The sequence below is a fragment of the Erpetoichthys calabaricus genome, chromosome 1 (assembly GCF_900747795.2).
Source record: "Erpetoichthys calabaricus chromosome 1, fErpCal1.3, whole genome shotgun sequence".
NCBI classification, from domain to species: domain Eukaryota; kingdom Metazoa; phylum Chordata; class Cladistia; order Polypteriformes; family Polypteridae; genus Erpetoichthys; species Erpetoichthys calabaricus.
Genome location: NC_041394.2, coordinates 213,037,805 through 213,051,084, shown reverse-complemented (window position 1 = coordinate 213,051,084; position 13,280 = coordinate 213,037,805). Strand labels below are relative to the sequence as shown.

General features: G+C 36.6%; 1 protein-coding gene across 2 annotated transcripts in view; it reads right to left on the bottom strand.

The window, feature by feature from the left end:
• Positions 1 to 13,280, bottom strand: part of ahcyl2b (adenosylhomocysteinase like 2b) — a 211,758-nt gene that overhangs the window by 100,833 nt on the left and 97,645 nt on the right. For both annotated transcript variants that reach the window (XM_028811358.2, XM_028811348.2), the window contains exon 2: positions 6,821 to 6,932. In XM_028811358.2, coding sequence (XP_028667191.1) covers positions 6,821 to 6,932 — 112 coding nt within the window. The remainder of the gene's footprint in view (positions 1 to 6,820; positions 6,933 to 13,280) is intronic.

Here is a 13,280-nt window from a genome sequence, read left to right as displayed (position 1 = left end):
TGGTTTTAGAGTTTAGAGTTAATCCTGTAACTGAGCAGGAAGACTTGACTTTAATTTCTAAAATGGAACCTACTGCTTGTTCCCTAGATCTGGTGCCTATAAAACTAGTAAAAAGTGCAATGGATGTTCTTGCAGTGCCTATTCTTAACATTATTAATAGTTCATTATTGCATGGCACAGTACCTGATGGACTAAAAGTGTCAGTCATCAAACCATTACTTAAAAAGTCAGACCTTGCCTCACATATACTTAATAATTATAGACCAATTTCAAATTTACCCTTTCTCTCTAAAAATACTTGAAAAAGTAGTCGCCAATCAGCTTCAGTCACGCCTGATGTATTACAATTTATTTGAGAAATTCCAGTCTGGTTTCCGCACTGGTCATTGTACAGAAACAGCACTAACGCGTGTTGTAAACGACATTCTGATATCCTCTGATGACGGAAACTCCACTGTAATTACTTTGTTAGATTTAAGTGCAGCATTTGACACCATGGACCATTCTATTTTACTGCACTGGCTGGAAAATGATGTTGGACTTACAGGCACTGTCCTTGCCTGGTTTCGTTCTTATTTAGCAAATCGATTCCAGTATGTACAGAAATGTGCTGACAGTACTCCATCATTATACACAGAACTGAGATATGGTGTCCCACAGGGCTCAGTACTGGGACCTTTACTGTTTTCACTTTACATGCTTCCACTGGGATCTATCATTAGGAAACAAGTTCATTTTGACTCATACACAGATGACACCCATTTATACCTTTCATTTAGACCAAATGAAGTTTCTGCAATGTTGTCTTTAATTAGTTGTGTTAGTGAATTAAAGGAGTGGATGGATAAGAACTACTTGTCTTTAAACACTGATAAAGCAGAGATATTATTTATTGGAGGGAATGACACTGATCGCAACAGTATTTTGTCATCATTTAACTCAGTTAGAATCATCATTAAATTTTATTGAATCAGCCTGCAATCTAGGAGTTATTTTGGACTCTAGCATGTCATTTAAAGCGCACATTACAAAGTTGTCAAAATCATGCTTCTTCCATCTTAAAAATGTTGCGAAATAAAGGCATTTTCTAAATAAGCAGGATTCTGAGAAATTAATTCATGCATTTATTTCTAGTAGGATTGACTACTGCAATGTGGTGTTCACTGGATGTTCAAACTGTTCTTTATACAGCTTCCAGTTAATCTAAAATGCTGCTGCAAGAATTATTACAAGAACAAGAAAATATGAACACATAACTCCAGTTCTTAAATCCTAACACTGGCTCCTGGTTGGTTAAGTTTAGGGCAAATTTCAAAATCCTCTTTTTAACATATAAAGCCTTAAATGGCCAAGGTCCGGCCTACTTGTCTGAACTTATCATTGTTATACTATGTGTTTTTTTTATTAAGTTTAATGTCACTGTTCTCTGTGCCCACTGTTATGGACTCATTCATACAGGCACACCAAGTATGGTACACAGAAGCACAACAGCAGCATTTAGAATTGCCGAGCCAAGCACAGGGCTAGAGAGCCACAGACAACTGGAGAATTGAATAGTCAGCTTAAAGACAAACTAGTATATTTCTGTCTTCTGTCAGTACACCATCTTATTTCCTTGTTGGGAGTATAAGAACTGTATGTAGGCATTGTGCTATTCCTGTATTTTTTGAAGGTGGGGCTGGAATCCTTCCTGCCCTTGTTTGGAACCAGAGAAACGCACCCTGCACATGGAACAACCAAAATAAAAGGATGGACCAACGACCAACACTTTGAAGCTTCCAGGTGGAAGAGTATGTCTTCCGTCCGAGGCCAAGCAGAAGATTATGTCTTCTGTCCGGCTAAAATCCTTTCAGCGTGGCAACGAAAGATGACGGACTGCACAGATCAAGAGTCCCATGGCTTGATATGTCTGTCATAAGCTTCCCGTTTGTAATGCCACGTGAAACCGTCAATAAAGAGCTAGAATTATCCTAACTTGTCGTGTAAGCTTGTAACCGTCATTTTGCATGCTGGGTGTGATAATACCTTTTTAATTTATAATAATTTATAATTCAGGTTAATTAAAACGCCGCAATATAAAAGAACACATTTCCAGAGAGCTAATGCCTCTTAAAGAAACAATCAATCATGACTTACAAACTAGAACATACATTAAGATCTCAAGATACCTGTGTCTGCTTATGATTCTAAGGATTAATAAAATAATAGTGGGAGGTCGAGCTTTTAGTTTCAAGGCCCCTGAACTGTGCAATGGTCTGCCTGCTATTATAGGAGATGCCCCTTCGATCTCAGCTTTCAAATCTTAACTCAAGATTCACTAGTTCAGTTTAGCATATCTTGAGTAGAGCTGCTGATTAACTGTACAGACTGCATCTCTGTTGCTAGTTGTAAGCACTAAACATAAGTAATAGGATAGTTATTTGTTCTATTGTTACTAACCCTTACCTATTCTGTTTCTCTTCTCAGTACTCAAATGTGGCACTTGGTGCCACTGCCCACCCTCCAAGTTGTTCTGCCTGCCTAAGGTAAAGTCATCTCTGATGGAGGATCACAGGAATCATCGGAGAGAGGGGTTCCTTCAGCGGATTGGCTGGCTCAGCACTGACCCAGCTGTGGAATGGCCAATAGGGGGATGCAGCTTGATGGCCAAAGTCTCCAGGATATGATATCATCTACTGTTCAATTCTGCTCTGTACTTGTAATATTTGTATTACACTATTATATTGTATTGAGGATTACTTGTGTTCTATTCTGTGTATTATATTTACCCCCTTTTTTGACACCCACTGCATGCCCAACCCAGCTGGGAAGGGGTCCCTGTTTGAACTGACTTTCCCAAGGTTTCTTCCATTTTTTTTTTTTTCCTACAAGGGTTTTTTTGGGAGTTTTTCCTTGACTTGCTGGGGGGGCTGACAAAAGGCAGGGCCTGTTAAAGCCCACTGCAGCACTTCATGTGTGATTTTGGGCTATATAAAAATAAATTGTATTGTATTGTATTGTACAAGACATAATAAAGACCTTTTTTTATGAACAGATTCTTACTATGTTAAAACATTTGTTGTTTTTTTCAAGATGACTGGTCATTCTGATAAAAAGGTGTCATCTTAGAGCATAATTTTCCAAACTGAGAAAAGCATTAAGTTCTTAATAATCTATTCATTTAAACATTTTTGCAGATATCGGATTATATATATATATATATATATATATATATATATATACACAGTGATCCCTCGCTATATGGCGCTTCACCTTTAGCGGCTTCACTCTATCGCGGATTTTATATGTAAGCATATTTAAATATATATCGCGGATTTTTTGCTGGTTCGCGGATTTCTGAGGACAATGGGTCTTTTACTTTCTGGTACATGCTTCCTCAGTTGGTTTGCCCAGTTGATTTCATACAAGGGACGCTATTGGCAGATGGCTGAGAAGCTACCCAACTTACTTTTCTCTGTGTCTCTTGCGCTGACTTTCTCTGATCCTGACGTAGGGGGTGTGAGCAGGGGGGCTGTTCGCACACCTAGATGATACGGACGCTCGTCTAAAAATGCTGAAAGATTATCTTCACGTTGCTACCTTCTGTGTGCAGCTGCTTAGTGAAGCGACATGCTGCACGGTGCTTCACATACTTAAAAGCGCAAAGGGCACGTATTGATTTTTCACTCTTTGTTTTTATCTGTCTCTCTCTCTCTCTCTCCCTGCTCCTGACGGAGGGGGTGTGAGCTGCCGCCTTCAACAGCTTTGTGCCGCGGTGCTTCGCATACATAAGCCAAACAGCCGTATTGATTTGTTTGCTTTGCTCTCTGTTTCTGACACCCTGTGCTCCTGACACGCACTCCTTTGAAGAGGAAGATATGTTTGCATTGTTTTAATTGTGAGACAGAACTGTCATCTCTGTCTCGTCATGGAGCACAGTTTAAATTTTTGAAAAAGAGACAAATGTTTGTTTGCAGTGTTTGAATAACGTTCCTGTCTCTCTACAACCTCCTGTGTTTCTGCGCAAATCTGTGACCCAAGCATGACAATATAAAAATAACCATATAAACATATGGTTTCTACTTCGCAGATTTTCTTATTTCGCGGGTGGCTCTGGAACGCAACCCCCGCGATGGAGGAGGGATTACTGTATATATATAATTCATCTAGAAACATTACAAATAAAGTATTGAGGTGAGACCATTGGCAAATAAACAAATCTTAGAATTAGTGCTGGGTGGTATACTGGTTCATACCGAGAACTGTTTTTTATTTTTTTTATGATATGGATTTTTCTTATACCGCAACACCAGTTTAAATTGCCTAAACGACGTTCGGCGGGAAACTGTTCAAGTGGGGACCTTTTTCACTGCTACACCGCTAAACACAGATTTGTTGCACTAGGGCTCTTTTTCACTGCTACACCACCAAATAGGTAGCGGTAGCATAGGTATTGCGTGGTGAAAATGGACAGAGAACATTCCGAAACTGAAGCCGACGATAAAGTTGAACATGATGAACAGAAGAACTTTTGCCGAAAAAAAGGAGTCACGTCCGTCGCCTGGAGATACTTTAGTTTTAAAAGGTCAGATGTGTAAATACTGTTTCTATACTACTGGATAATACTGCAAGCCAAGTTGTACTTGTTTTATTTGTTTTCAATACAGTGTAATGTACCTGGGTACTGTGTAATAGTGTGACGACATGTTGACTTTATTCTCGACATTTCTACTTTATTCTCACCATTTATGTCAAGATTAAAGTTGACATGTTGACTTTATTCTCGTAATTTGTCATTAAAGTAGAACATCGTAAACTAAACTTCATCGTAAAATGAATATTTAATTTACTAGATTTTCTCAAACCCCGTCATAAGTTATATAGCACATTAAATGCTTTAAGTGATTCTTAAACTGACTTCTTCTTGCACTAAGAGGAGGCGCCTGCAGTGATCGCCGCACAGAATACATTCACTTCATGATCTTCCTGCTCTCTAAACATTTAGAATGCTAAGATAAATACTTAATATAATTTTCATGGTGAAATGCATTAAAGCATGCATTAATCATATGGGGCACGGCGGCGTGCCTGCCTTGCATTTGCATGTTTTTCTGGTGGGTTTACTCGGCGTGCTTCAGTTTCCTTTCAAAGTCATGTAGGATGTGGGGTTTTGTTGTGCTATATTGACCCTGCTAGTGTATGTTTTGCTTCTATTCATCCTGCGATGTGCTGGCGACTCATTCAGAGATGGGCGCAACTCTGAATGGATGGCATAATTAAACATGTATAACGAAAATATTTTTAAAGTTCTGAACACTCCGTGGGCTAAGGTTATAACTAGTCTTAATTTCACAAAGACGTTTATCGTGTGGTGATTGGTTATGTGGTGAAAGAAAAAGGAAGGATAGGAACTGGCGTTTTGGTACGTCAGATAGAGACAGCATGCATGCAATAAAGATAGCCCGCTCAGAAGAACATGCATTGAATTCTGTGTTCGTGTCTCCGACCAGCAGATCACAAACCCAACATTCACACAATATTTAAGTTAAACCTGTGCGATAGCTATTCATACATCCAGTTTTTTGGAGCCTCGTCACACCTGCCATAAAGTTCTCTACACTGAACATACACCTGGGGACCACTTACTGTGAGGGAGCAGCACTACCGCCTCACTACCGTGCATGTGTAATACCTGTAATACATGAAAATGATATCAAGTATTTATCTTAGCATTCTAAATTTTCAGAAAGCAGGAATATCATGAAGTGAATGGATTCTGTAAGGTGATCGCTGTCTTCTCTTAGTGCGGAGGAAGTCAGTTTAAGAAGCGTAGTGATTAACCACTGGGTCGGGGAACGTAACACAAAGCATTTAATGTGCTGCATTAATTTATGACGGGGTAAATTAAGTAATTGATTAAACATTGATTTTAGGAAGAAGTTTAGTTTTACGACATTCTACTTTAATTATGAAGTAAACTATGAGAATAAAGTGGAAATGTTGACTTTGTTCTCAACATATTGAAGTAAGGTCCATATTAATGCAGTTTGCCTAAATGATGGTTCAGTTGGTAAAGATGTCATCACCAAGTTGCACTTGTTTTATTTTATTTTAATTTGGTGAATACTGTGTAATGCACCTGGGCTTGAAGTCTTGAAGTAATAGTGCAACTATCAGTAATACAATTATTTATTTTATTGTTATTATTTATTAGTTTAAATATTATGCAGTTTAATGATGAAAGTTGTTTAAAAAGTCACTTTAACGTGTCAGTGGACAGAGATTGTTAACATTAACAGAAGTGTAGTTGGTTTACAAAAAATATTTACTATTTATTCCTTTTCTAAGACATATTCGGTGCAATACAATTTTTGACAAGCACTTCTGGATATTTTACTAAGTCTAAATGCCTCTCTGTATGGTTGAAAATATGTTGTCAAAATTTTGTTTTTGCAAAATTTGTTCAATAAAAAGATTCTATATTTTGACTGCATCTGTTATGCAATGTGATACCTTCTCCATTAGTGACACCCCCTTGAAAACTATCACTTTATGGGGCAATGCAAAACTGTATTAATACTTGTGTGCACATTAAAATGTTTTTTTGTACAATGTACAATACTCTTGACAGTGGAATAGGTTATTCTTAGCCAGTAATTGCAGTGGAAAATGTGGTTAACATCCACTCATGCATGGGGAAAAAATACCGTCGAATACCGTGAAACCGGGATAATTTAGAAAAATACTGTGATATAGAATTTTGGTCATACCGCCCACCCCTACTTAGAATTCAATATAAAATGCTTAGTGCCCTATGTGAAAGAATATCTTAATATCTTACCAGAGCTGTAGCTGTCAGTGGAGGACTGAGAGATGGAGCGGGATAGGGACCGACGACCAATCTTAGTAGGGCGTTTGTTAAACTCCTGCTTCTGGTCAGCAAACTGAATTTGCTAAATCAATAAAAAAGAAAGGAACAAAAAATCATCATATTATATTCACCCTAATATATAATTGTGTCAATCACACTAACAACTTTACAAGCCTATTTTGAAAAACTGCATTGTCATAATACACATTCTAGCACTTAATGGAACAGTTTACTGTGAAATAGTTTAACATTTAGAAATGTTAAAAAAAGAGTAAACAACTGTGTTCTCCTGAATATATATCATCATTCTACGTAGATATTAAATGTTCTCCCTGTCTATATGGGCTTTTCTGTTGGTAATCCAGTTTTTGTCTCTTATTGCAAAGACATGCAGTTTAGATACACTGATAGTTCTAAATTTTACATAATTTTGTGAGTATGTGTAATTGTGTGAATGTGCCATGTGACAAATATGTTCTCTGTCTAGGGTTGGCAAATACCCTCTGCTCAGAAATGCCTGGATAGGCACAAGCTTCCTACAGTCACAAACTGGAAACGCTATCTGAAAAATGAATTAATAACAATTAAAAACTATTATTAGCCATGTGTAATTTACCATATCACAAATTACAGTAGTGTTTGGCTTTAGGGCATATTGCAAGTAATTGTAATCAACCAATGTATACAATATATTTTTCACTGGAGAAATGTTCAAAATAACCTTAAAAAATTAAATAAGCAAAAGCAAATATTTATACAAGTAATACCTGAAAAAGACAGATTAATAATACTATAAAATGCTCTTTACTGACATTAGTTCTTTTTTCTTGAACAGTAAATCTTGCTATAAATAAACAGACACATTTTTCAGTAGAACTGACTCCTTGTGCACTCTTTGAAACTGTTTTTACTGTAAAATTAAACAACTCATTTAATGTGACTGAGCCAAGTATGCCAAACAATGATATTCTGAAAATTGTAGCCATACTGTACTTTTAAAATTTTACAAATATCTTGTATCTCACAAACCACACATAAGCCTTACAGCAGTTGAACCACTTTCGAACAAAAATATAAATTCATATCCCAACATCACCAACTTGTATTGCTTCAGAGAAAGAAAGAAAAAAAAAAAAAAAAAAAAAAACATATAGTGAAAACATATAACGGTCATTTTGCAGAAAAAGGAACCAAAGGAATAGCAATTTAAAAAAGGCCTGGAAAATGTGCATTTGTCTTCTGTTATGACAAAGGAAAATAATGTATGTTATAGTTAATTTACAGCAGATTTCACATACCTAAAGGTCTAAAACCTTTTTGCAGTGTGGACTAGTAAAGATAACATTTCCAACAAACCAAAAAAGGCACACTTGCACAAAAAAAGTTTAAACATTGGAAAAGCTGACAGGATTTCCTTCACCTACATTGGCACTGGGGCTGGCGCAGAAAGAATTATTACATTCTAGACAGTCTCTTTTGCCAGTTTTTGTTTTCTAACCACCAGAAGAGGCTGATGGACTGATCATGAAAGTACAGTAAGAGCATTAATGGTTCCGCTTACCTCCTTAGACCCAGAATCACTGCTAATACTATACTTCTTCATCTTGTTTAACATTTTGGACACACTCATTAGTTTAGCCTATACTGAGCAGTTTTATCTTTGGGCCTGGGCATTTAAACAGTCAATTTAATCCTGAATAAACTGGCTGAAGTCTGGTTCAAGCTGCACCTTCTTAAAAATGCTCCAACAGAGAGAGAGAGGGGAAAGAAAAAATCAGAAAGTCAAACATTGTTTCCACCCCCAAACAATCATTAGCTTAAATGTACATGGATACTTACATTAATGAGGCAATAATTTTAACTTGACAACCTCATTTTCATCTGTTTACAACTACTTACAAACTTCTAATAAATGTATTACCAAAGCTAAAAACAGTTATGCATACAGAGTTCTGGATGCGTATTCAACAGAAAGAATATTCATATAAGTCATCTGCATGTAGCATTTAGGCTATTAAGTATTTTTGACTTTTTTTCTTTATATTGGAAATGAGAAGGTAAGAGGACATAAAAAAACATTATATATACTGTTTATATAAACAATTAAGTTTAAAACGCGAGTATAATTAACAGAAGAGCCTTACCATAAACTTAATAAAATAATTGTTATCCTGATCCTAGTTCATTAGTATATGACCTGTACAAATATGTCCACTTGTGAAAAATCTAGTGAGCACCAGTTAAAAAAATTCACCCTAGGTTGGACAAAGTAAATTTTCTAGCTGTACCAAACCTCAAGTATGCGCCTCTCAGAGACAACTTCCATTTTCCTTTCATTTGAAATGCCACATATATCAACTTATACTTTGATGCTTGGAATTTATTTTTGTTTACTTTGAAAACTATTATCTGATGATGATCTGAAAAGCATTGGAGATTGGTACATAAAAAATAAATAAAAAAAACAACACAGCATTATAATGTAAGCGTGTTCTACAAAATCACTCTGATTATACATTGTGACTTGCTTTTATACAATCAAGGCAGTAAAACTGATGACTAGGCTCCTAGAGATCTGTAACCTTGAACAAAACATTCAGAATGTGCTTAGTAAACAATTAGATATTTGGGTTTAAAATTATTGCTCACCTACTGGCTATATTGCCAGCATCTGTTTATTGCCACAGGTGAGTTCAAACGAGCATCATATGCTTGAAATTCTAGAGAAGGCAGTCATTATGCAGTTAAATGAGCACCTCAATAAACATGCTATTCTTGATAAATTTCAGTCAGGTTTTAGAACAAATCACAGCACAGAAACTGCACTCGTTAAAGTAGTAAATGACTTGCGGGTAAATGCAGACAGAGGCCATTTATCTGTTCTCATCCTTTTAGATTTGAGTGCCGCATTTGACACCATTGATCATAATATTCTTAAGAATCGCCTTAGTCAATGGGTGGGCCTCTCTGGCAGTGTCTTAAATTGGTTTGAATCCTACCTGGTAGGGAGAAAATTCTTTGTTAGTTGTGGTAATTATAACTCAAAGACACATGATATTCTATATGGTGTTCCACAAGGCTCTATCCTGGGTCCGCTGCTCTTCTCAATCTACATGCTTCCATTAGGTCAGATTATCTCAGGACATAACGTGAGCTACCACAGCTATGCTGATGACACACAGCTGTATTTATCAATAGCACCTGATGACCCCAAATCTCTTGATTCGCTAACACAATGTCTAACCTGTATCTCAGAATGGATGAATAGTAACTTTCTCAAGTAAATAAAGAAAAAACCGAAATCTTAGTGATGGCAATAATGGATACAATGAGGCTATTAGAAATAAACTGGATGCATTAGGATTAAAAGTCAAATCGGAGGTAAAAAGCTTAGGGGTAACCATTGATTGTAATCTGAATTTTAAATCGCATATTAATAAGATCACTAGGACAGCATTTTTTCACCTAAGGAACATAGCAAAAGTTAGACCTCTTATATCATCGAAAGATGCAGAGAAATTAATTCATGCGTTTGTCTTTAGTCGGCTAGATTACTGTAATGCACTCCTCTCAGGACTACCCAAAAAAGACATCAATCGTTTGCAATTAGTGCAGAATGCAGCTGCTAGAATCCTTACCAGGAAAAGAAAATCCGAACACATTTCTCCAGTTTTGATGTCACTACACTGGTTACCTGTGTCATTCAGAATTGACTTTAAAATTCTGCTTATGGTTTATAAAGCTTCAAATAATCTCGCCCCGTCTTATATATCGGAATGTCTGACACCTTATATTCCAAATCGCAACCTCAGATCCTCAACTGAGTGTCTCCTTAGAATTCCAAGAGCAAAACTTAAAAGAAGTGGTGAGGCGGCCTTCTGCTGTTATGCACCTAAAATCTGGAATAGCCTGCCAGTAGGAATTCGCCAGGCTAATACAGTGGAGCACTTTAAAAAACTACTGAAAACACATTACTTTAACATGGCCTTCTCATAACTTCACTGTAATTTAATCCTGACACTCTGTATATCCAATTCATTATAATAACTATTCATTCAAAATTTGTACTAACCCCTACTCTCACTTCTGTTTCCTTTTCCGGTGTCCTATTGGTGGTGGCTTGTGCCACCACCATCTACCCAAAGCACCATGATGTTCCAACAATGATGAATGGATTAAAAGCCAGAAGTCTGTATAACCATCAGCATCAAGTGACTCCGTGAGAACCCTAACTACAAAGAGGACTATTTCATTTATGTTAGGTAGAATGCCCAAAGGGGACTGGGCGGTCTCGTGGCCTGGAACCCCTACAGATTTTATTTTTTTCTCCAGCCTTCTGGAGTTTTTTTTTTTTTTTTTTGTTTTTTCTGTCCACCCTGGCCATCGGACCTTACTCCTTTTTATGTTAACTAAGGTTGTCTTATTTTAATTTCTTATTTGTCTTTTATTCTTCTTTTCTTTATGTAAAGCACTTTGAGCTACTTTTTGTATGAAAATGTGCTATATAAATAAATGTTGTTGTTGTTGTTGTTGTTGAAATAAAACGATTTACCCACAATTTTGAAAAGGTGCCAATAATTCTGTCCGGACCATTTTTGGAGTTGTGTGTGACATGATGTCAGATTTGGCTTTTTTTCCTCTGTTTTTTCGTGTTGTTCCAATGCACATAAAGGAAATAAACATGTGTATACCAAAACATTTGTAATTGCAACAATTTTCTGGGAGAAATGGTGCCTTTTCTGGGAAAATTCCAGGGGTGCCGATAATTTCGGCCATGACTGTATTGTTATGTGGCCATTTTTAAATGGTCTTCATGTTTCACCTGTAACCTAATAAGTGATAATATACAAACAGTAAAACAAAAACTAATTGTACAGAAAAGATAAAAAAACAAAAAACAAACAAAAAATAAAAAACAAATTTTCAGAGTGATCAGCTGTGCACCTAATGATGTCTGGATATTCAGTGTTGCCTCTATACTACACAGCATTATACAGTATTCCAGGTTTAAAGCAAATTATCTGCACAGTGCCTTTATAATGGAGTCAACTGGTCCAATAAGGTTAGTTTAAACTCATTTTCACACTACAGTATTATTCTACCCTAGGCTTTAACTCTTCTTTTCTAGTCTAGTCTGTAACTCTGTATTTTCAAAGCACCTATCTACGTTGAAAAAGGCTCAACCTGAGTTAAAGTCTACCCACCTACAAAAGGATGTGGTTTGGCTCAAACTCAGAACCAAATGGTACTGCGGGTGCACAGTAGACTAAACATAAAGGAGACCTGCCTGAATGTGTAACTGCAGTGCACATGCATGTTTTAGTTAATACAGCAAGTACTGTACATGGTAAACAGGCATTTCAAAAATATAGGGATAAGAAGCAGCACTTAATTTAAACTCCAATAGCTGTTTGGAATGTTCTTCACCTTTTTTTCCTTCTGAAAAAGTCTCAGTATAATGAATCATTCCATTTTCACCAAATGTTATGTTAAAACAAATTCTTACATACTTAAAACACCGGCAAACATCTTTCTGCTTTTTTGATATTTGTTAAAAGATAAGTTGGGTATTTTTCAAGTCAAAGATACTTCTTTACTATCACGGAATATATTAATTTGCCTTTTAAAAACTGTGTTCAAAAGTGAAACACTTTTTTTCACTTTTAAAAATACCTTGTCTGTTTTTGCAGTTTAGAATGGGGCATCGGAATACTAGGGTACATTGGTGTAAGAAAAAGCCTTTAAACTTATCAAATAGGTCCAATGTTGAAGTCAAAAATATTACCATGTAGTGATCTGCATCTTGAGGATACACTCATATTGTAAAACAGTGTATTCATGTTATTTTATAAAGGGAAAAAAAGCAAAAGGAAACCAGGTGTGAGACGGCCATTTGAAAAGGAGACGACTGTTCATTTTATTACCCAATTTACTATCTCTGAGGCAGTGCAGCACACTTCACAGCCAGTGGGAAGGGAATTTCAGTTGGAAAATCATCACCATGTACCATTATTGACACTGAATGCTACTGCAAAGATGAATTCCTGCAGGCAACTAGACAATAATAGCTCAAAAAAGCCACATGATCGCTAATTTTATTTCAGTATATGGCAGTATTTTTTTCTTTACTTCAGAAGGACTTACTGTGATGCCCTGGACTGCTAAGCTATGTGTGTGCCTTAGTGAGACAGAATACTGACCCAGGCACATACTGTAGCAAGGGCTTGAAGTGGAGCACTTTTCTGTTTCAGTGGCAGAGTACCTCCTGGAAATGGCCGATCTGACAATGAACACTCTAATCCCCCACCATGGTCTTCAATATACATCTCAGTGTGCTCAAGACTCGGGCTGATTAAGAAATTGTGCAAAATTTGAAATGCATTGGGAGAAGACCAAAGCAGCCTACAAAAAAATAAAAAAATTGCATTCC